The sequence below is a fragment of the Macrosteles quadrilineatus genome, unplaced genomic scaffold, assembly GCF_028750875.1.
Source record: "Macrosteles quadrilineatus isolate MER2022 unplaced genomic scaffold, UCM_ALF_1.0 Scaffold_6__1_contigs__length_79288215, whole genome shotgun sequence".
NCBI lineage: Eukaryota > Metazoa > Arthropoda > Insecta > Hemiptera > Cicadellidae > Macrosteles > Macrosteles quadrilineatus.
In genome coordinates, this window is record NW_026542599.1 from 67,752,433 (window position 1) to 67,774,043 (window position 21,611).

Consider the following 21,611-nt stretch of genomic DNA (forward strand, 5'->3'; position numbering starts at 1 on the left):
GCTAAGAACCCCTCCAAAAGTCTGGTCAAACCTCATTTGATTTTGTAGGGTTTCTCGGTCAACTGTTTCAAGTCTTTCATATTGTGAGATCTCAGAAATGTCAGTAATTTTATATTTTCTTACTGTGTATAAGAAATTGTGTATATAAAACTCGGTAGTTAAGAGTGAAGCATGAGCTTCACTTTACGTAGGTCTAGTTAATGTTAGTTACGTTCTGTTCTAACCTGACGGAAAGTGAAAATATGTAAATAAATTTACCACCCAGGAAATAGAGTGTAAGTTTCTCGAACGTCTTTGAATGGATTGTCAGTTGAACAAAAAATGCATTTTGAGTGTGTTGATGGTATTGCTAGCATTTACCTTACTGTGGTTGATTAATGATTAGTAAATTGTAAATTGTTATTGTTAGCGCAATCAGCGATGAATCAATCTTGTAAACTCATTCCCAGCTATAATTTGGTGTCTTATGTGTATTGGAGTGATTTTTAACTTTTAAGTGATTGGGGCTGGTTTTGAATACAATAAATATCACCTAAATTTATATTCAAGTTGATTACTTAAGAAATGCTACATCAATACTTGGTAACTCTTCTTGATTGATTTGTGCCTGTTAGAGTGTTAGTTGTAAGTCGACTTAAATATGTGTGTTGAATTTTAAATTATCATTAAATAGTTTTATTAGCGAATTTCCCTATAGGGAAGTAGCTATTACCGTAGGTCTCATGGTAAGACCTAAGCCCGGGACCGATTTACTTTTTCATTTTGATGTCCCCAGAGGCCAAAAACACCATTCGTTCAAATTTTTATATATCTATATATAGAGATATATATATATATATATATATATATATATATATATATATGTGTCCATCCGCACGATAACTTGAGTAATTTTTGTCCGATTTTGATAAAATTTGGTTTGAAGGTGTAAGGCGGGATAAACTTGAATGAGTTCGCGAACCAGCATGATCGGACTATGGGAACGGGGGTTTATGGGGGGTTTTATGGGGTAAAAATAGGTTTTTCTCATATTTTACCCTAAAAACACAGAATTTCACAATTTCTTTTTAAACCATTTTGTAGAGCTTAAAAAAACAAATAATTTAGTATATTGAAGCGTTATTATGCGCCTAATTGTTACGGAGAAAATTCAAAAAATTGTAATTTTAAAATTCCCATGTTATTCTTATGGAGAATAAGTCAACTGTTGTAGTTAGCTTGTTTATGAACATATTTTAATCTAATTTGGAAAATACATTAATTTCTTACTAAACCACAGTACCTTTTAATATTTTATATAAAAAAAAACTTTTTTACCCTCCCTGTTGCAGCAAACCTAAGTACTCATTAAACTAATTCTGTTTAAATAGGGAAAAAATGTGATATTTTTAATGAGACATTTTAGTTTAAATCCAATCAGGCAGATGGAAATTCGCTAAGTCTGCAGGTTTGCTGCAGCAGGGGTATTTTTATAGTTGATTACAAGTGAAATTTTACATAAATTGTATAAGGGTATAGAAATTTGTTGAACTTTTAAGTTCACTTGTCTAAAGTGTGTGCATTTTGTAATATTAACTTGGACCGGTTTGACACAGCTATGATACGTTTCTGTTTTCAAACTTTGCCATGATTCACGTGTCCTTTACGAAACACCTGTCCCAAGCATATGTGGGAAAGACTCGGTAAAAACTGTTCAAATGTCCTCATAGATTTCCCATCTTGATTCTATTTTCTGTTGTATTATTATATAGATTTTGATTTATTACTGATATTTTATTTGTAATATTATATACAGTTTAGCTTCTATATAAATACTCTCTTATTTTATATTCAGCCTCATTTATCTTTCCTAGTTTCCCTCGGATAAGTCTACTTAGTCAAGTTTCAGCAAGCCAACAAATACTGCTACATCCTAGCAGTTAAAACAACTGCTACAACTGTCAACCCTTGCTCCAAGTCTGATGAATCTGACTTGAGCAAACTATCTCTCCAAGTAATTCAGTCAAGAGTGGAATGAGTCAAGAGTTGACCAGTGTTGTTAGCTTAATAGATAGACTGACAATGTGACGTTTGAATTGAAGCTAGCAGTTGTGGCAGACTAAAATGTGGAATGAGTTCAGTTGCGTGACTTCCTACTCAGTCACCTAAGTGGCATCCCCATCTCAATGATTGATTGATTGATATTCCTTGATCTCCAGCCAGATTGAGTGATTCCCATCTCTGTCTGTTCGGGAGTTCAGTTGGCCTTCCTGAACCCACAGACGGTCAGTTTTAACTGTCAGTTAAGACTGACAAATAAAACTGACCGTCTGTATTATTTATTTGTCAGTATGTTTTATTTGTCAGTCTTAACTGACAGTTAAAACTGACCGTCTGTATGCAAGATTGGCCTGACAAAATTTTGTTAAACCAAACTGACAGCAGGCCGAAAGCAGTAACTAGTCAGAATTTTGTGAAACCGGGGGGGGAGTTCCGTGGTTGGGATACTCCGTAATCCTGTAATCCCAAACATGAATGAAGGTAGTCAGGCATTTACATTGTTATCGTACATTTGAGGTTAGGTTTCCAGTTTCTATAGGTTGTAAGTTTTGGCAAACAAACCTTATTGAAGACTGCACCTCACATACCAGGTCGCAGCATATTTTTAACTAGGATATTGCATTGCTTGTAGATTTCCACTGAGGGGGTGTACACTTCTGTGTTATCACTTATCAGCGAGCTCAGGCATGAATAATTCTTTCTTTCTTTCCGAGTAGCCCTAGTACTCCAGTCACTTTGCATGAGTTCCACGTAAAAGCTGACTGGACAGTAATAAGCTCCTTTATGGAAAACTCCAAATAATATACAACTATTTCTTGCAAAGTTAATTTTTATTGACAGTCATAAGTTTCAAGTGAACTTTTGGTTCTTAATGAATCTTGGCTGAAGATATTTTCTGCATGATATTGAGATTAGTCTTTGTAGTACATACAGTACCACATGAAGATAAAGGATTTGATAAAGTAGTTCTTAAACATTACCAAATTTTTAGGTATTATATTATTAACCTCCGCCAAAAGTTCGCAACAAAGGAAATTAAAGGAAAGCACAGTTTATAAACAATAGTTTATTACAGTCAGTCTTAACCGTATAATTGTGACCTGGAATGTATAAAAGAAAACCTGTTGCTTATAATTAATTGGGCTATTGGAGAACCAAAAATAATATCTGAGCTAAAACTAGTATTCAAAAACCGCGTTAAAAATAAAATTATTGAATTTAAAATTCTATAAAAGCATTAAATCTACTGTCATTTATGAGTTGCAGAATAAACCATTTAACATAATTGTGCTCTTTTAGACCATAAATGAAATATAAAATTTAATGGAATTTGAACATCGAGAAAGATATTACAGAACCAAAATGACTCACTGTTTAACCTAATTAACTTATAATATCTACTGTGATCCAAGTTGTACACCTATTTTTCAAATAGAAAGTTCACACTAATTTAAAAATTCACATACAACACTTAGATTTGTTACCATCTCAAATTTTACGTTTCTCTTCAAATCTTAACTTAATTTGATCTAAAAAGAAGTTGAAGAACACACTGTTGAATTCGTAAATGCTCATTATGGTGCGACACTATACCATAACCTTAATCACAGTTCATCATGAGGGATGGGTTCTAACGGCTGTTCAGCTCGGCAGGCCGCAGGAGTCGTAAATGTGAGTCGGTATTCACAGCGGTTAGGTTCTGACGCTGTCGTTACGGCACTCTCTAGCCCACAGATTACGTCCACCTGGTAAGTCATACAGGTATTACTACCACAAATGTACAGTAAAAGGAACACATCTCATCATTCTTAATTGACATTATCTACTAGCTAGACAACTCGTTCTCTTTTAAAAAATTCCATTGAGCAAATATAATGTATATTTGTTTGGTTTTTACCAGTTTGAAAATAATTTGGACATAACACATAATTTTTTACACTATTTAGGAGGGTTCCTTCCCCGGCTGCTATCACGTTAACATGGTCCTACAAAAAAGAACCTCGTTGCAAGTGTTTATTGAGTTGAAATAAACTGTAAAATAACCATAAAGATCCAAAAAGTGTTTACAAAATCATTTTTAAAATCCGTAAATTAAGTCTTCATTGCATGTGATTTTAACTTCTAGATAGTAGCATTGACTATTGGATACAGAAGTTGTTGTATTAATAGTTAATGATAGTTAAAAAATAACTATTCCCCATCCATTGCAAGCTCTGATATGTTAAGAGCACAAAAAACACACAATCATTGGAAACAAATTAGTTTTAGAAAGTTGAGAGCTTTTACAATAGAGGCATTTTCAATCCCGAACTTTATTTCAATCCGTATAATCCGCCATCTTGAATTGAAATTCGGGCTGCCGAGTAGAACCCTCATAAACAAATAATTTGGTCTACAGCTGTATTGAGAAAATAATCCTAAAAAGGATGAAATATTAATATTAATAATACTTCTAAAGCAATACTTGTTACTACTTGTTACTTTACAAGTACAGTAGACCCCCTCTTAACCGACCTCGTATTAACCGATAATCGGATTATCCGCCTTCGATCTTAAAATAATACAGTTTGTTTTAACCGACCTTGCTTTGAGAGCAGCTCGGTTTAACCGCCGCTTTCTAGGAATTTTAGCATTTCCGCTCCCACGCTGGGTGATGAGAACTGAACCATACGCTTATCTCCACAGGATATGACTAACAATAAGTTATTTTGTGTTGATCACAAAAAATATAGCATAGCCTATTGTTAGAAGTTCTCTCTGAATCTCTCTGAATACTATCTACTGCCTGCCATTTGAGGATAAAATCATATGTTATTAATTGTTATGATCTATTTACTTTTTTGTTTACTTTTTATCAGTTTTGTTCTCAACCATGTTAATAAACCATCAATTGTTTTTCATCTCTTTTATTTTGTAAAAACTAATCACTCATACTATCTATCATTAACATTATTGGTCCTAAATCGAGCCGGAACAGCAACATATCAAAACACTTGTATCTATATCACTGAAATTTTATTCATCAAAATTTATTTTATGTCTACCACAATTTGAAAATTCATTATCATTATGGCATCACTGGAATCAAAAATAAAACTCCAAAAATCAAGATTACAACACCAGGTAAATGCTTCAGCCTTTTTCAAAAACAAAGATACATCTACTATAACTAAGGCTCAACTACAAACAAGACTTGAAGTTTTGGAAGCAGACTGGAAAAAGTTTGACAAAGATCACGAAAGGATCTGTGAGTCAAAGCCCGAATTGCTAGAAAATCTCGACTATCTAAATGAAGACCACTACAGCCGCGGAAAAGAAGCTTACCTCATCAACAAATCGGAAATGCTGGACCTCCTTGACTTAGTCTCAACGTCATCTCTCCAAAATGCAAGTATTACAGAAAGTAGTAAATCCAACTCTTTTCTCAGACCAAAATTGCCTCAAATATCTTTGCCACAGTTTGCAGGAGATTATCAATCCTGGAAACCGTTTAGCGATCTTTTCGATTCTTTAGTAATTTCTAATCCTGATTTAACTGATGTAACAAGATTACATTACCTCAAAAATAGCTTGGTAGGCAAGGCTGCTCAGTTGATATCTAGTTTTCAAATCACTGAGGAAAACTTTATTCCAGCTTGGGAAAAACTAGTAGCTAGATTTGAAAACAAACGGGTCTTGATTAACAAACATCTAGATGACATTTTCAATATCCAACCTTTAAAACAAAAATCTGCCAAAGGTCTTAATCATCTGATCTCAACTGTAAATGAGAGTTTGGGCTCACTTAAATCTCTTGGCTCGCCGATCGATCAATGGGATCACATCTTAGTATATCTGACTGTTCATCGTCTAGATCCTAATACACACGAGGCATGGGAGCTTCACCAAGGCGTATCGACGGAACCATCATCGCTGCAAGGCCTACAGACCTTCATCGAGGGACGTGTACGGGCTTTGGAAAATATTGAAGCCAGGGAAGTGTCTCACTCGAGTGGAATGGTAAATCTACCAAAACATCAAGGTAATGCTCAGCATTATCCAAACATCAACACAGCTTTGGTAGCTGAATCTAAACGAAAATATGTATGTAAACTGTGTAGTAATGCTCATTACATAGCATATTGCAAAGAGTTCCATGCTAAAACACCAGATCAAAGGAAAGACTTTTTATTAAGTAACAGGTTATGTTTCAACTGTCTTGGCCCTCATTTGCTCAAAGAATGCCGATCTCAAAAATCATGTGTGAAATGTGGTAATCGCCACCATACATTGATTCATGACGCTGTCAGTAAATCTTTTGATTCATCTAGTCAAATAAAATCAACTTATCAAACCCCAAATCCTCTAAAATCGGAAAGAAAATCATCAAACACACCACAGGTGTCCTTAAATCACTCTCTTCCCACTGGAAATCGACACACAGTTCTTTTAGCTACTGCTCAAGTTAGAGTAATCAGCCCGAAAGGTAATAACATTGTGTGTAGAGCTCTAATCGACCAAGGCTCCGAAATTTCCTTCATCAGCGAGCATCTAGTGCAGACTCTTCACATTGAACGCTCCTCCTCATCATCACTCTCTCTTATCGGTATCGGAGGAAATCAATCATCAACTACTCGTGGATTAGTGTCCATTAACATTGGGAGTACATCTAACGACAAAGTCATCTGTCCGTTAACAGCACATATTCTGCCAAAACTCACGGCTAACTTACCTACTATGACACCAGGTAAATCTAACTGGCATCATATCAAGGAGCTTCAACTAGCTGATCAAGATTTCATGACCCCTGGATCTGTAGATTTGATACTTGGAGCTGATGTTTATGGAAGTATCATTCTTCCTGGACTTATCAAGGGTCCGCCTCTATCTCCTATCGCTCAATCAACCATCTTTGGTTGGGTGTTATCTGGGCCGTGTGGACTTTTCATCAATGACAATAAATCATCAATGTATCATTGCCTACTGGAGAACAAAGTAGATGATTTACTTCAGAAGTTTAGGGAACAGGAGGATTTTGCCAAAGATCCAGTTCAAGTTTTATCTCCTGAAAATCAAATGTGTGCAGAACACTCGCAATCAACACACTCTAGGACTGATAGAGGAAGACATGATGTTAAACCCCCTAAAGGAGTCTGCCACAAATCCGGAATATGACAAACTCATCTGCATGGAAACATTGAAGACCAATAGCAAAATTGTGCTCTCTTCCTGCCACAGAATAAAATTGCCCAGTTCCCTGTTGCAATTTGGGGGGGAGTATGTTAGAAGTTCTCTCTGAATCTCTCTGAATACTATCTACTGCCTGCCATTTGAGGATAAAATCATATGTTATTAATTGTTATGATCTATTTACTTTTTTGTTTACTTTTTATCAGTTTTGTTCTCAACCATGTTAATAAACCATCAATTGTTTTTCATCTCTTTTATTTTGTAAAAACTAATCACTCATACTATCTATCATTAACACCTATTGTCAGTTTGTCATCATTGTTCGTAGCTCGAGCACATCTGATCTGATTTGTTATCTGTGCGGCAAATGTATAACATCATAAAGTGCGTTACGATTTTGAGAATTGATTATCTTATCGCCGGAGTAAACAAACAAAGCAACTTGTCGGGAAGGCAGGGAAGGGGGGTTAACAACTCCAAGGTCAAAATAGTTTTTTTGCCTCGAGCCTCCAGTGAGAGGCTAAATAAATAAACGTCCTGTCTTGTAACAAAATGGTTGCTTGTATCTTTAATGCCGACAAAAGGTTCTGTACTGTATTACGATGTATTTGGAAAGCATCAATTAATACATTACAATAGGTACTAAAAGTTATTAAAATAGGAATTTTATTGACTCTTGCCTAGTATTATAATATATTCCACTGAAAGTAGGCCTATTTGACTTAACCGTGTTTTGTGGTTATTTGTGACTTTTCTATCAATATTTAAAAGGAAATAAGAGTAGTTTATTTTATAAATAATGCAAGTATGACTTCAAAATAATGATTATATAATTCCAAATGAATAGCACTTCATTATGTTCTGATTTGAGGGATTGTCCGTTTTATCCGACCTTTTGAGTTATCCGACCTAGGTCCGGTCCCATTAGGGTCGGTTAAGAGGGGGTCTACTGTACTTGAAATTTATTTAGTAAATTTTCTTTAGAAAACACTAGACATTCAAGATTATTGAGTAAAATATTAGGCAAAACCTTAAAGTAGATTGAGTAACCCTCCTTCAGAAGTGGTGTTATACAAAACAGTTTGACTAGGAATATCAAATGTCTAGGATTCAAAAATTTATCCCAAAGCCTAACACCAAAAATCAACTCAGATCAGTTTATAGCTGGTGAGGAATATCGCACATTCTATCATAGACGAGTTACTCACATATGTGGAGCGCTGAGGCCCGTTCCAACACGACTGGCCCTGGTCGTACATCATAGCGGAGTATTTGTCTCCTGCTCCAGCCCAGCCGCTCCACGAGCCTAGTCTCGTCTCAGCTCCTCCTGACCTAGGCTTCTGACTCACCTGCCAAAGTAAACAAATCTCAAAAAATTCATTTTATGCCCCTTTTCACACGTTCATTACTATCTCTGGAGTAGTTACAGGAGTTGTCTTACTTGTGGCAGCTGCTTCTGGTTTTTAATTTAGGATTATCAGCTAGAAGCTCAGACTTCTATAAACCTCCAAATGTAGGAATTACTTAGCGTCAAATTTGGTGGACATGGAGGCCATAACAATCTGCCATTGAGCCTTTTGTAGAAAACGGCCTGTACAGAAGTCGTGTACATATTCAACCAATCACATATGAGGGCCTAGGCTGTAAGGAATTGTGTTGGGATGGCATACTTACCATGACGGGAAGAAGATACTGGCACAAGAAACATAAACTTTTTGGGTAGTGTCTAGATAACATGTTTCTTTGGCTAGATGCCATTATTTCCCATTGTGGTAAGCTTACTAAGTAAAAAAAAGTGATTGTTGAGGTCAATAATCACTTTAATTCAGTGATGCCTTTATGGTGCCTTGCACCGACAAACAAAACAAAAACTGAGTTGTTCTTTCACTTATTGCATGGTTTATAATTCTTCCAGTTTAATGCAATAAAAATCAAGTACTAAAACCAATTTACATTTTCCACATACATCACATTACTCCTCCATAATCTGCCATTTGATAGTCCGTCATACCCAGCAATCCAGATAATTTATGTATTCAATAAACATTATTTTTCATACTATATAGCTAGGTAGCCGAGTGAGAGTATAATCCTCGCCTCGTAATGAAAAGGTCACCGGTTCGATCCTGAGTAAAGTTGGTAGCTTTTCGATGGTTCAAACTGGACCCAGCTGATTTTGGTAATTCGTCCTGACTAATGAACAGCTGGTCTTAGTTACAAAGCATCTCTTCATTCTACAGTCATATTTAAGTTAAAATACACACCTAGATGGTGTCTACAACCAGTAATAACCTTTGAGGTCGAATTTTTTTCCCATTTTTCAGCGAGTATAGTTTGCCATTTGAGTAGTCGGGAAAATGGTGCCCGGTGACTTATACTCGCCATTTGACTGCAAAGGTAAACTTTTTGATTTTTTATTTTTTTGCGAGTATAGGTCGCCATTTTTGAGCAGTCAGGAAAATGGCGGGCGGCGACCTATACTCACCATTTGACCTCAAAGGGTTAATATTATAAGTTACGTTTTCTTGTCAACCTGCTCATAGGTTAATTTTTGAAATTATTTGCAGTAAACCGTTTTTGGTTAGTTTTCTCCCAGTGTGGTGAATGTCAGATTAACGCCAAACGTATAAAAGAAAACCATAAAGTTTACCAAACCTGGTCAAAAGGACAGAGTTTGTAGGTGTATTCACGATCACTGTACTCGAAGCATTCCCCATCTAAAGCTGAAAAATCGTCCTCAGGTCCATAGTCCTTCTCCAGGCCCTCTTGGAGATGTTTCAGCTCTCGTTCTACGTCCCTCAGGGCTCTCTCGGCACTCTCGAAATCAGCCCTTGCTTTGTCCGCGTCTAAAACAAACATGGGTGATAACATTATTCCCATCTTTCTGCTTAAAACCAAGCTTCTAATTCAGAAGCAGTGTCGTTATGCTTCGTCTAGTTACAGGAAACATGATTATTAACAGTTTTATATCATCAGATGTGGAGATTCTGATTTTAGTCGACACAATTTTAACTGCAGGAAAACCGAGTGTACAATTGGTCAACCAGGAAACAAGACAAAAACTAAATTTAAATTATGTAAAACAAAATTTTCAAATGTTGTAAAAAGGTTAAAATTGCTGTTACTGCCTAGTGATTTTTCTGCTCCTATATTGGACTACGCGTTTCAATGTATATACAACATCAGGTTGCAACTTGAAAAAATTTAAATCATTGTCGAGTTGGTTGTGTCAACGTTTACGTTTCCAAGCAAAGTTGCAACGTGTAATATTTACCATAAATCAGCAGGTTTACAATAAATGTCAACCCCAACACATGATATCAAGATGGCATTGTTGTGTTTGAAGTGTTAACTCACCACCTATCAGACCCTGTGTGGCAGCGTCATATTTCTGTTTTGTCTCGTCTTCCTCCAGATCAACCTGCTCTGCATCATCCTTATGTTCCTTTTCCTCATCTTCTGGTTGTTCCTCTTCCTCTTCTTTTTCCTCCTCTTCTTCTCCCCATTCCTGGTAAAAAGTTTAAAAAATAAGTACATATGGAGTTTTGCTGCTAACGCACAAGAGTTGTTTGGATGAATATTTTTTTCAGATTTCCAAACTGAATAGCCAACTAATAGCCAACTGATAGCCAACCAACCATTTGTTGTAAAGTAGAGAAGTTTAAATTCATTAAAGAAAGGAAATGTTACCTGTTGAAAGTATGTATTACCGATTTTCATAGTGCAGTAAGAGTAAAAAAATATATAGGTACTGACCACATAACTACTAGTTAAGCCTGTAAAGTTGATACTAACTCAACATTGCCATTTTTGATCGAGTCTTTATTCTGTGGTTTGTTAACACAAGTGAACATTTGCAGGAAGTTTTTTTGTTTGAAGAATTCAAATTGATTCACAAAGCCTAAGTTAAATCATGTGAATACAGCTAGTTTAAGTTATCGTTAAGTGATTTTATTGAGACAGGAAATTTTATTACAGCAGTTTCTCTCTTATTCGGGTACCTTTCAACCAGACATCACTTCAAAGGATGGTTGTTGTCAAAGTATTGGTATTCTTTCAACTGGCCACTTATAATAAGATTGGTCGTGAATGGCCGGATTTGAAGATGTATTTGCTTTTGATGGGGAAACTTAAGGATAAGTGTTAGAGCACATAGATTTATTCTGACACATTGTTATCAGGTCCTACTACTCCCAGTTCATAAGTGAGAGGCTACTATACTACATATGCTAAAAATACCAAACAAATTATTTATTTAATCTTACTTCTGGATTTTCTTGATCAGAATTATGCTCTGCGTCATCTTCTTCTTTCTAAAAAAAATCATAAATATTCTTTAGTGAAAATCAAACACATTAGAGGCCTAATTCTATTGAAGAGGATAGGTATATACAGGGTGTCCATAAAAAATGTTTCAGGACTTTGGGAAATGAATCCCCATACTAAAAGGAAGAAAAAAGTTTATGGGAAGGTATGTCCGAAAATGCATATTTACCCAGATATCCGCCATTTTGTTTTTTATACAAAAGTATTTTTATCTGTGAAGTTTTTTATTCGATGATTATGAAATTTGGTAAACATGTTAACATACACAATACCTATAATAAAAAAAATAACAAAGTTGATCAGATCGTAAATTTCAAAATGGCGGCCATATCATTTTTTTTAACTTAATAAATCAAAAACGGCTAATTTTATGAAAAAATGTCAAGGATACTTCTTTTTAGCATTTTTAATTCCCTATCAAACAATACCAAGATCAAAAAGATCGGACAAAAGATAGCTTAAATATAACGTTTTTTATGTAAAAATAAGGCAAAGTTAGGCGGGGAACCCTTAATTTTTGCCTTATTTTTACACAAAAAACGTTGTATTTCAGTTATCTTTTGTCCGATCTTTTTGATCTTGGTATTGTTTGATAGGGAATTAAAAATGCTAAACAAATTATTCTTGAAATTTTTCATAGAATCAGCCGTTTTTGAGTTATTTAAGTTTAAAAAAATTAAATGCCCGCCATTTTGAAATTTACGATTGGATCAACTTTGTTATTTTTTCTATTAAAGGTATTGTGTATGTTAACATGTTTACCTAATTTCATAATCATCGAATAAAAAACTTCACAGATAAAAATATTTTTGTATAAAAAACAAAATGGCGGATATCTGGGTAAATATGCATTTTCGGACATACCTTCCCATAAACTTTTTTCTTCCTTTTAGTTTGGGGATTCACTTCCCAAAGTCCTGAAACGTTTTTTATGGGCACCCTGTATAGGAATATAGGTATATATAGGAGGATAGGAATGTATAGTAGAAAATGTTTTATAATAGATTTTTAAGAATTTCAATGTTTACATGATTACACACTTTTTGTAGTAATAATAGGTGGTAGTGGTATAGCTTCCACTCGCTACTTCCACCATTTGTGGCACCTCTTAAATCAGTTCGTCAACCTAAGGCTCTTAGCGAATCCCAACATCTGTAGAACACCTGTTTCTCTTTAGCCACACCTTATTGGATCAACATGCTTACCTGAAGGATAAAATTGTTGATAAACTATCCACACAAAACACAACACTATGTTGCCTTGGACCATGAAATATCTTTTGTTTTGCTAAAAAAAAGTGAACATATTTCTTGCAAAGTGTACAGTCTCATGCAAAAGGACATCCTAGAATCATCACCTGTTCCGATGGAGGCTGGAAGAGCCCTTTCTCCATCATGAAGAACGGTTTCATACGAGGATAAACTTCAGCCAAGAAGTGATCCCAATCCGCTTCTTCAACGATTCCCAGGAAAAACTAAAACATTCACCAAGATTACTCTAATATAATGTAGGGAGGATCACACTCTATGGTCCAACTATAGCTTACAGTACATTATTTTTCTGCTAACTGGATTTAAGCTATTGCCTGTTCCCTTTATGAAGCCCAGGAGTGTTTTCCCAATAACAATGTTTGCTCTGTTTCCTGCCTTCTTCTCCTTCAATCACCTTACTCTAAGTATTCAGCAAGCTCAATCTTTGTCATTGAATCATAATTGTTCAACATTTTTGCTAATCATAATTGTTTGTATATATCACTCTCCTGCAGGGGATGAACTTATATTTCTGAATAATCTGGAGCTACTACTGATCCACCTGAGTAAATTGAAGATGAATATTGTTATTGGTGGCGATGTAAACTCAAGATTTGATGTTACCCGAGATCAGCCTAGTGTTAGAAGATTACTTAACCTACTCAGGCAATTTGATTGTGTTTACTTAAATGTAGGGATGGACGGGTCCCGAAATTTCGGGAATTTTTCGGGAAAAAAATATTCCCGATTATCGTGACGGGATTACATTTGACTCGGGAATTTTTCGGGACGGGATTTGGTCCGATCGTCGGCGATTTTTCCGCTTCGCGAGTGCCAATAACGCCGTTATTGCGAGCGATAGGTCCGCGAACGCAGGAGACGAAGTCATACCGACGATCGCGCCGTGACCGCGGAGTCCTACCGACGATCGCGCCGTGACCGCGAGTCATACCGACGATCGCGCCGTGACCGCGAGTCATACCGACGATCGCGCCGTGACCGCGAGTCATACCGACGATAACCCCGTGACCGCGGAGCCATACCGACGATCGTGCCGTGACCGCGAGTCATACCGACGATCGCGCCGTGACCGCGAGTCATACCGACGACCGAGCCGTGATCGCGAGTCATACCGACGATCTTGCCGTGACCGCGAGTCATACCGACGATAACCCCGTGACCGCGGAGTCATACCGACGATCGCGCCATGACCACGGAGTCCTACCGACGATCGTGCCGTGACCGCGAGTCATGACGACGACCGCGCCGTGACCGCGAGTCATGACGACAATCGCGCCGTGACCGCGAGTCATGACGACGATCGCGCCGTGACCGCGAGTCATGACGACGATCGCGCCGTCGGCCGTGACCGCGAGTCATGACGACGATCGCGCCATAATCGCGGAGTCATGCTGACGATCGAGCCGTGATCGCGAGTCATACCAACGATCATGCCGTGACCGCGAGTCATACCGACGATAACCCCGTGACCGCGGAGTCATACCGACGATAACCCCGTGACCGCGAGTCATACCGACGATAACCCCGTGACCGCGAGTCATACCGACGATAACCCCGTGACCGCGGAGTCATACCGACGATCGCGCCGTGACCGCGAGTCGCGAGTCATGACGACGATCGCGCCGTGACTGTGAGTCATACAGACGATCACCCCGTGATCCGCCAGTTACAAGTTACTATAGGTACCTGTAAATTGTTACCCATTTTTTTGTTTTTATAGATCAGTGCCACAAATGGTAAAAATTGATTTCGTATGTCTTTTTGGTAACTGCAATACAGTACTTTCTTTTCATGCACAGAAAAAAATCCCGTCTCGTCCCGTCCCGAAAATTGGGAAGGAAATAAAAATCCCGTCCCGTCCCGTCCCGAACTAAAAATTCAATCCCGTCCATCCCTACTTAAATGACAAGCCTACTCGCAAAAAAGCTTGTCTGGACAATATTTTTACAAATGTCCCGATCAACTCCTGCTCCACACACATCGTTCACCCTGACATAGCTGATCACGAAGGCCTGGAGTTGAGGCTAATAACGGCATCAGAAGCTGCTAAACCATATATTGAGGAAATTATGCACCGCAGTCTTTCCCCAAGGTGCTTAAACAACCTTAAAGCTGAACTGGGGAATGTGAACTGGCCTAACATCCTGAACAGTAACCGTGCGGCCGATCAGTCAGCAGAAGAGACTTTCAATTTATTTTTTAACAAGCTGATTGATATTTTCAACTTAACTTGTCCTGTTAGTTACCTAACCGCAAAGAAGATTTCCGGACGTAAGGACAATAGGCCTAAAAGTGGAGTGGCCTGGTATAGTGATGACCTCAAGAAACTTAAGGAAACAGTTATGGCTTACCGTACTGTCTACATGAACCTTAGAACTGATGCCTCGTACAGTGCCTACAAAGAACTTAGAAACCTCTATAAAAACGTTGCGAACAGAGCAAAATTAGCCGCAAATGCGGACTTCATTGAGCGATCAGCAAACAAATGCCAAGCAGCGTGGACGATAGTAAGGCGAGTTTCTGGAGAGAAGAAGGAGGTCAGCAACAACCATTCTGCCGAGGACTTCAATAGATTCTTCATCGACTCCGTAAACGATGTTCGAGCCAGCATTCCTGTGAGTCCCCTGCCTGCGGATCACTTCCTGCAGCAAGTGAAGAGGCCCAGCACCCAACTTGAGTGGAATGAAGTGTCATGTGATGATGTGCTCAGTGCAGTGTCAAAAATGAAATCCTCAAAAAGCAAAGATGTGTATGGTCTCACAAGCAATATTGTTAAACACATTATCTTTGAAATAGTAATGCCCCTTGTCTTTTGTATCAACCTATGTCTGAAAGAAGGTGTTTTCCCAACCTCCCAAAAAATTTCTCGAGTCGTCACAATTTTCAAAAAAGGGGAAAAATCACAGATTAAAAATTATCGTCCTATTTCTCTGGTCCCTATAATTGGCAAGATCATTGAAGCTGTCATCAAACCTCAGGTATGTTCTTTTTTTGACACAAACAAAATTTTTTCAAATTTTCAATTTGGTTTTTGTAAAAGTTTGTCTACCGTGGATGCCCTGGACCACCTTGTTTCTAAGATTTTGAGAGCTTTTGAGGAGTCGAGCTTTGCTCAGATCACAGCTTGTGATCTGAGTAAAGCATTTGACTGTATTGATCACAACATACTCATCACTAAGCTGGAGTACTATGGCATCCGCGGTATACAGCTTAAGTTTTTTGATTCATACCTGAGAGAGAGAACTCAATTCGTTGATGCAGGAGGCAAGATGTCAAGCTGCTTGAAAGTTAGCTCAGGTGTGCCACAAGGCTCGATTATAGGCCCCCTCCTTTTTATCACAGTCATCAATGACCTACCAGCCAATATTAAAAGATCCTCTACCATCATGTTTGCGGACGACACCAATTTTTTGAGTGTTCATCCCAACTTTTATGATCTTATGTCAGTAACTGAGCTCACAACTGATTCAGCTTATATGTGGTTTAATGCTAATAGCCTTTGTCTTAATAAGAATAAAACTCAAAATCTATTGTGTAGTCTTAAAAACATTCCAGTAGAGTCACAAGATGTAAACAATGAAAATGTAATTACAGTTTTAGGAATAAAAATTGATAAATGTTTAAGCTGGTCTCCTCAGATAGATTTGGTTTGTGCAAGATTGTCCAGAGTAATCTGTTTGCTTAGAAATCTTATGGGTGTTGTACCTGAAACCTACATAAGGGTAGCCTACTTTGCATTTTTCCAATCCATAATTAGCTACGGCTTGATTCTTTGGGGAAACAGTAGTCACATAAGTGAAGTGTTAATACTACAAAAGAAGGTAGTTAGAATAATAAACAAAGCTCCAATTGAAGAGCATTGCAAGCCATTGTTCATAAGAAGTAGAATATTGACTGTGATTAATCTGTACATATTTATGTGTTTACTTAGGGTTAAGAAAAATACTAGTTCCCATGTTTATAGGTTTAATATCCATTCACACAACACACGTAATCAGTTCCTATTAGACGTGCCTTATTGTAGGTTAAGTAAATGTAAAAATAGTTACCATGTTATTTCATTAAGATTATTTAATAAGCTTAGCATCAATGCCAAAGAATTGGACCTTAAGTCATTTAAAAAAAGGGCTCAGGATTGGTTACTTTTAAATCCTTTTTATGACTTAGAAGAATATTTTAAGGTTGACGAAGTTAACTTTTAATGTCCTCACATTTCCACATTGTTTTTTATTTGTAAGCATATGTATAAGTATAGCCTATTTTGACTTGTTTTTAGGCTTGTTTTGTTTTGCCTAAAATAGGCTGTTTATGTAATAGCTGAATTTTCTTGACTTTTGTCTATTGCATTTGTTGTAAATGTTGAAGGACAATAAAACGTTTCTGATTTCTGATTTCTGATTGACTCACAGAACTGTTGGCAAAGCGAACACACCTTACCGAGTTTGTTTCCAAAGGTACAGGGATGTTTCCAAACATGATCCTAATTTAGATTTTCAAACTTTAGGTACCTTGACTTCGTCTTCCGACACCACACCATCTTTGTTCTGATCAAATGTCTGCCTCGCTTCCAGTTCGGCTGCTGTAATCCTGAAAATGTTCCATAATATAGTTGTATTAAAGACTATTCAGCGTATGAGATTAGTAGGGCACAACTAAACACACACACAGCCAAAACAACCTTCATCTTCATTAACTGTTGCTCAAATACTGAATCAAACTGACGAAAAACCAAACTGGCCAAATCAACTTCACCACCATTTGAAATTTCCTGATTCCAAAAACAAACTAAATTGAATACCTCAAAGTCGTAGGCTCAAAATTATCAAGGAGGGCGCTTTAGATGTCTTTGCAAGAAACTTGACTCAGAATTCTATATCAAGTGATTAACTAATTAGTTAATTCCAGAGCAGTGTCTACCACACAAATAAAACCTTCTTAAAAAGTATCATTCAGTCTCATTCTCATTTCACAAATGCTGTTAATTTAACCTGCATAATATGCCTTGGAATGTTTGTTACAGACTAAGACCAGGTGTTTCCTATTTGTTAGTATTGGCATTTCTATGTTTTTTTTTTTGGTTTCTTTTATAAGGCAACTTTCCAAACCCTGGTGTTGTTAATAACACCATCAATTGTTAGGTAGCATCAATAATTGATATCCCAATGAAATCATTGCATCTGGATTCAGAATCAATATAATTTCGAATTGAACCAGCGACTCTCAGATTTGAAGGTGACTAATATTTTTTATATTTAAATCTCTGTAATGTTTGACGCCTATTCTATGCTCTATGTTCAAAAATAAAGTATTCTGATTCTAAATTATCAAGGGCAGCTAGTTCAACTTTCTAACCACCAAAGCTATTTTACTGAAGTAAAATCTCAAACATGCTTCAAACTTTATCAAACATTACAACTGGGTAAATAAATAGACAATAGCCTTAATTGAAAAATAATCAATCCACCTACTTGCCGTCCTGATTCGAGTCTATGAGTTGGAAGTGTTCAAACGCTTCTTGTTGTTCCTGCGCCTTCTCCTCTTCTTGTTTCTTCTCTCTCTCGGCTTCCTCCACCAGTCTGTATGCTTCCAACGCAACTGATTCAGCCGCTTCTGCTTCCTAAAGGAGAGGGTTCTTTCTTTAGAGTAGTTAAAAAAACTGTATTAGCCTAAGTACATATTTGTTTAGATATTGTGTTGACTTTTGTTAAGCTGGCAAAGACAGATAACTTAATGAATAGGCCATGCATTTGGCATAGACTACCGAAAGTACAAACATGCAAAAGCAGAATATCTTCTCTTTAACATAAATTTTCTTAAAAAAACCGGGGTCAAAATTTTCCTTACCTCATAAACCCAAAGCGGTTTATAGACGGGGACGTAGAGAACGGACAGTTAGCGTCTGCAAGTGCCTGTTGCACTTACCACATACTTGGAATTATAGGGTGCCTTAACTTTGCAGTAGGGTACCTACTTTTCTTAGTAAATACTAAGTGAGTGCTACTACCATGTACTTGCAGCCAGAAAATTTGCGACTTTACATTCCTTTAAGGCCTAATTTGCTTATATTTTTTCACCTAATTAATCACAGAGTGCTATTGATATTTCAGAAAAATCAAGAAATTGAACTTACTCTTCAGGAACATTAGGACCAAGTGAAGACAAGTAACTGTACTGTAAAATCAAAATTAATTACAACCTCATTTTAATTTAAAAGAAGTTAGTGGCCTCTTTAACGCTAGCATTGGCCCATCCACAAGGACCTCTAGTCTGTGGGTGGAACGTATCAAGTATGGCAAGGGGTGAGTCAATATAATACAAGAGTGAGTACTGATATGTTAGTCGCATCTCTAGTGTGACGGGTAGTCACCAAAAATTATTTTCTAAATTTTGGGATTATATTTCAAAAGTAAAAGACCTGGTAAATGGATTTCACAATGCATATACCAGTGTCAGAACATTGGCATTTAGTAGACAGAATTCTTGATGACACGTAGCTTGCTCAATCGACCGACCCACAAAAACCGTAGACTTAGCAATTGTACTTTGGAGAGACTGAGGTCGGAGTTGACCGGAAGGAAGACACTTGGCCCCAGTAATATCACGGGGACACTTCGCCGGTCTCCGGGTTTTTGGTAAGGCGATTACTTTATTAATATTTAACTTTATAATTTTTGTGATTGTCCAGGCTAACTTACCTTTTTAAAGTCAGTGATTGATTGATGTTAATCGTAATCATTTTTATAATAATTGATTTCATTTATAATTTGTGTGAATAAATATAGTTACTATTAAATTCCTGTTTGAATATAATAACGTGTCAAAAAGAATTATAATTATTAGAGTTTTATATAAATTTCATTTGCTTAGGCCTACTTAAATAAAAGGAGCCTGTAATTATTTTATCATCCATTTTTATTATTGTCTTTATTATTATCTTTATCATATTGTCCACCCATTTTATTTGAATAGTGATTAAACATTCTTTTACCTCACACTAAAGTATTCTTATTATTTTAAATCGATCCCGGTTACGCCCCCGGTCACAATTCCAATCGTGGCAAATGGTGGAGACAGCCGTGTCTTAAGTTTTTACTTAAGAATAGTTTTTTTGTGTACATCAATAATTTCTTTTGTTTGAGTTACATCTTATATGTCTATAATTGTTAGGCCTTTGTTATTATTACCTGGACAATCGTATGTTTTTGTGCATGCTAGAAAGTAAGTAATTTCTATTTAGTGTTGTGTTTTATAAAAGTATTATCTATTTTTGATTTTGGGCGCGTGATAAGCGATTTAAGCCGTTTGATATACCCTCGTTGAGAATAAATAGCTTGACGACAGTGAGCTGCAGCTCATGCTTAATTCTCGTTGTTAGGCCTCTGTATTAATCTAGTTTTAAAAATTTTAGCCACTCTTTCGTTTTATACATCTTTTACCAAGTATTAGGGCTCGATTATAATTATTATTTTATTAGCTTATTTACACGAATATTTTTGTTTTGTATTATTTGAAGATTGCTTATGCGTGTTATTTAAATGACGATTGATAACATGAACGCTGTCTAAAGTTGAATTTTATATCTGTTTATGTCTTTTATTTTGTACCTATTGATAGGATGCGATAGGCTTCTATAGCGAGTTAAAAATTAGTAATGTGTTTCTTTAACGTAGGAATGTGTGGATTGATTTTGTTACATTAGCTCTGTGAATTATTTTATTTAGATAATTTTTTCATGTCATATAACAAAACTATGTGTAATGGCGAGTAATGGACGCACTAAGTTTGTCAGACATTAAAAGCTCTAATAGAAAGGAGGTATTAAACTGGTATAAAAATTTAGGGCTAACTTATCCGGTAGACGCTGATCTAGACTATTTAAGAGGGAATCTTAGATTGTTAAAACTGAAGCACGATCAAGATTCCAAACTTACTTTGTATAGTTCACCAAGTGAGTTTCAAACTTATGATTCAGTTAATGAGTATCATAATGAGATAACTTTGGATAATAGACAACTTCCATCTACCGCTAACCCCGCCCCCGTATATCAAAATACCGACATCCAGACCTTAGGTGCCGGCTCGGGATCGCATACCGTCGACCAGACCAACAGTTCACTTCATACGCTTGAACCTTCAGAAGCCGTCACTATGAATAGAGAAAAATCTCCTTTTTATCAACCTGGAAATTTCACGGGAAAAGCTGGTCAGGATATTCACATATTTTTTAACAAATTTGAGCGCGCATCCAAGATAAACGCATGGGATGATAATAAAAAGGTCTTATATCTTCCCATGTATCTAGAAAACGCTGCACTAAGTTTTTTTGAAAATCTTGAAGTTAAAAACCCTCAGGCTACCTATGAAGCTTACAAAACTGCTTTCTTATCGAATTTTGCACCGGTTGAAAGCAAAGAACTGCTTATGCTAGAGCTAAACTCACGCGTCCAACAACCTAATGAAACGGTAGCAGAATATACTGCTGACGTTGAAAAATCTGCCGGCTGGTCGACTCGACAATGGACGAGTCTAAAATCTGCGGTCATATTCTAAAGGGGTTAAATCCTGCGATCTTACAGCAAATTTCTATTTTGGATAATACCACTCTAGGATTGTTAATGGCGAACATTGCTAAATTTGAGCATGGCAATTACTTGTTAAGGCGTAGATTTGGGGTATTGGAGCCTAAGCAATCCAATCATGCTGATATTGAAGCCAAATTAAATTCTCTTACTGAAATGGTGCACGAGATACACGTTTCTGCTAAAACCGACAGAGTTGAACGCTATGGTAAAGATAGAGTCGACA

General features: G+C 36.8%; 1 protein-coding gene across 1 annotated transcript in view; it reads right to left on the reverse strand.

The window, feature by feature from the left end:
* Positions 1-3,091: 3,091 nt before the first annotated feature.
* The window catches only part of LOC128996458 (glucosidase 2 subunit beta-like), a 28,969-nt gene continuing 10,449 nt past the window's right edge, over positions 3,092-21,611 (reverse strand). Inside the window, exons 5-12 of the mRNA XM_054421801.1 lie at positions 18,275-18,423; positions 17,315-17,393; positions 12,893-13,009; positions 11,475-11,522; positions 10,567-10,717; positions 9,865-10,055; positions 8,418-8,558; positions 3,092-3,785 (exon numbers count right to left, since the gene is read on the reverse strand). Of these exons, the coding sequence (XP_054277776.1) occupies positions 3,645-3,785; positions 8,418-8,558; positions 9,865-10,055; positions 10,567-10,717; positions 11,475-11,522; positions 12,893-13,009; positions 17,315-17,393; positions 18,275-18,423 (1,017 nt within the window). The 3' untranslated portion in view covers positions 3,092-3,644. The remainder of the gene's footprint in view (positions 3,786-8,417; positions 8,559-9,864; positions 10,056-10,566; positions 10,718-11,474; positions 11,523-12,892; positions 13,010-17,314; positions 17,394-18,274; positions 18,424-21,611) is intronic.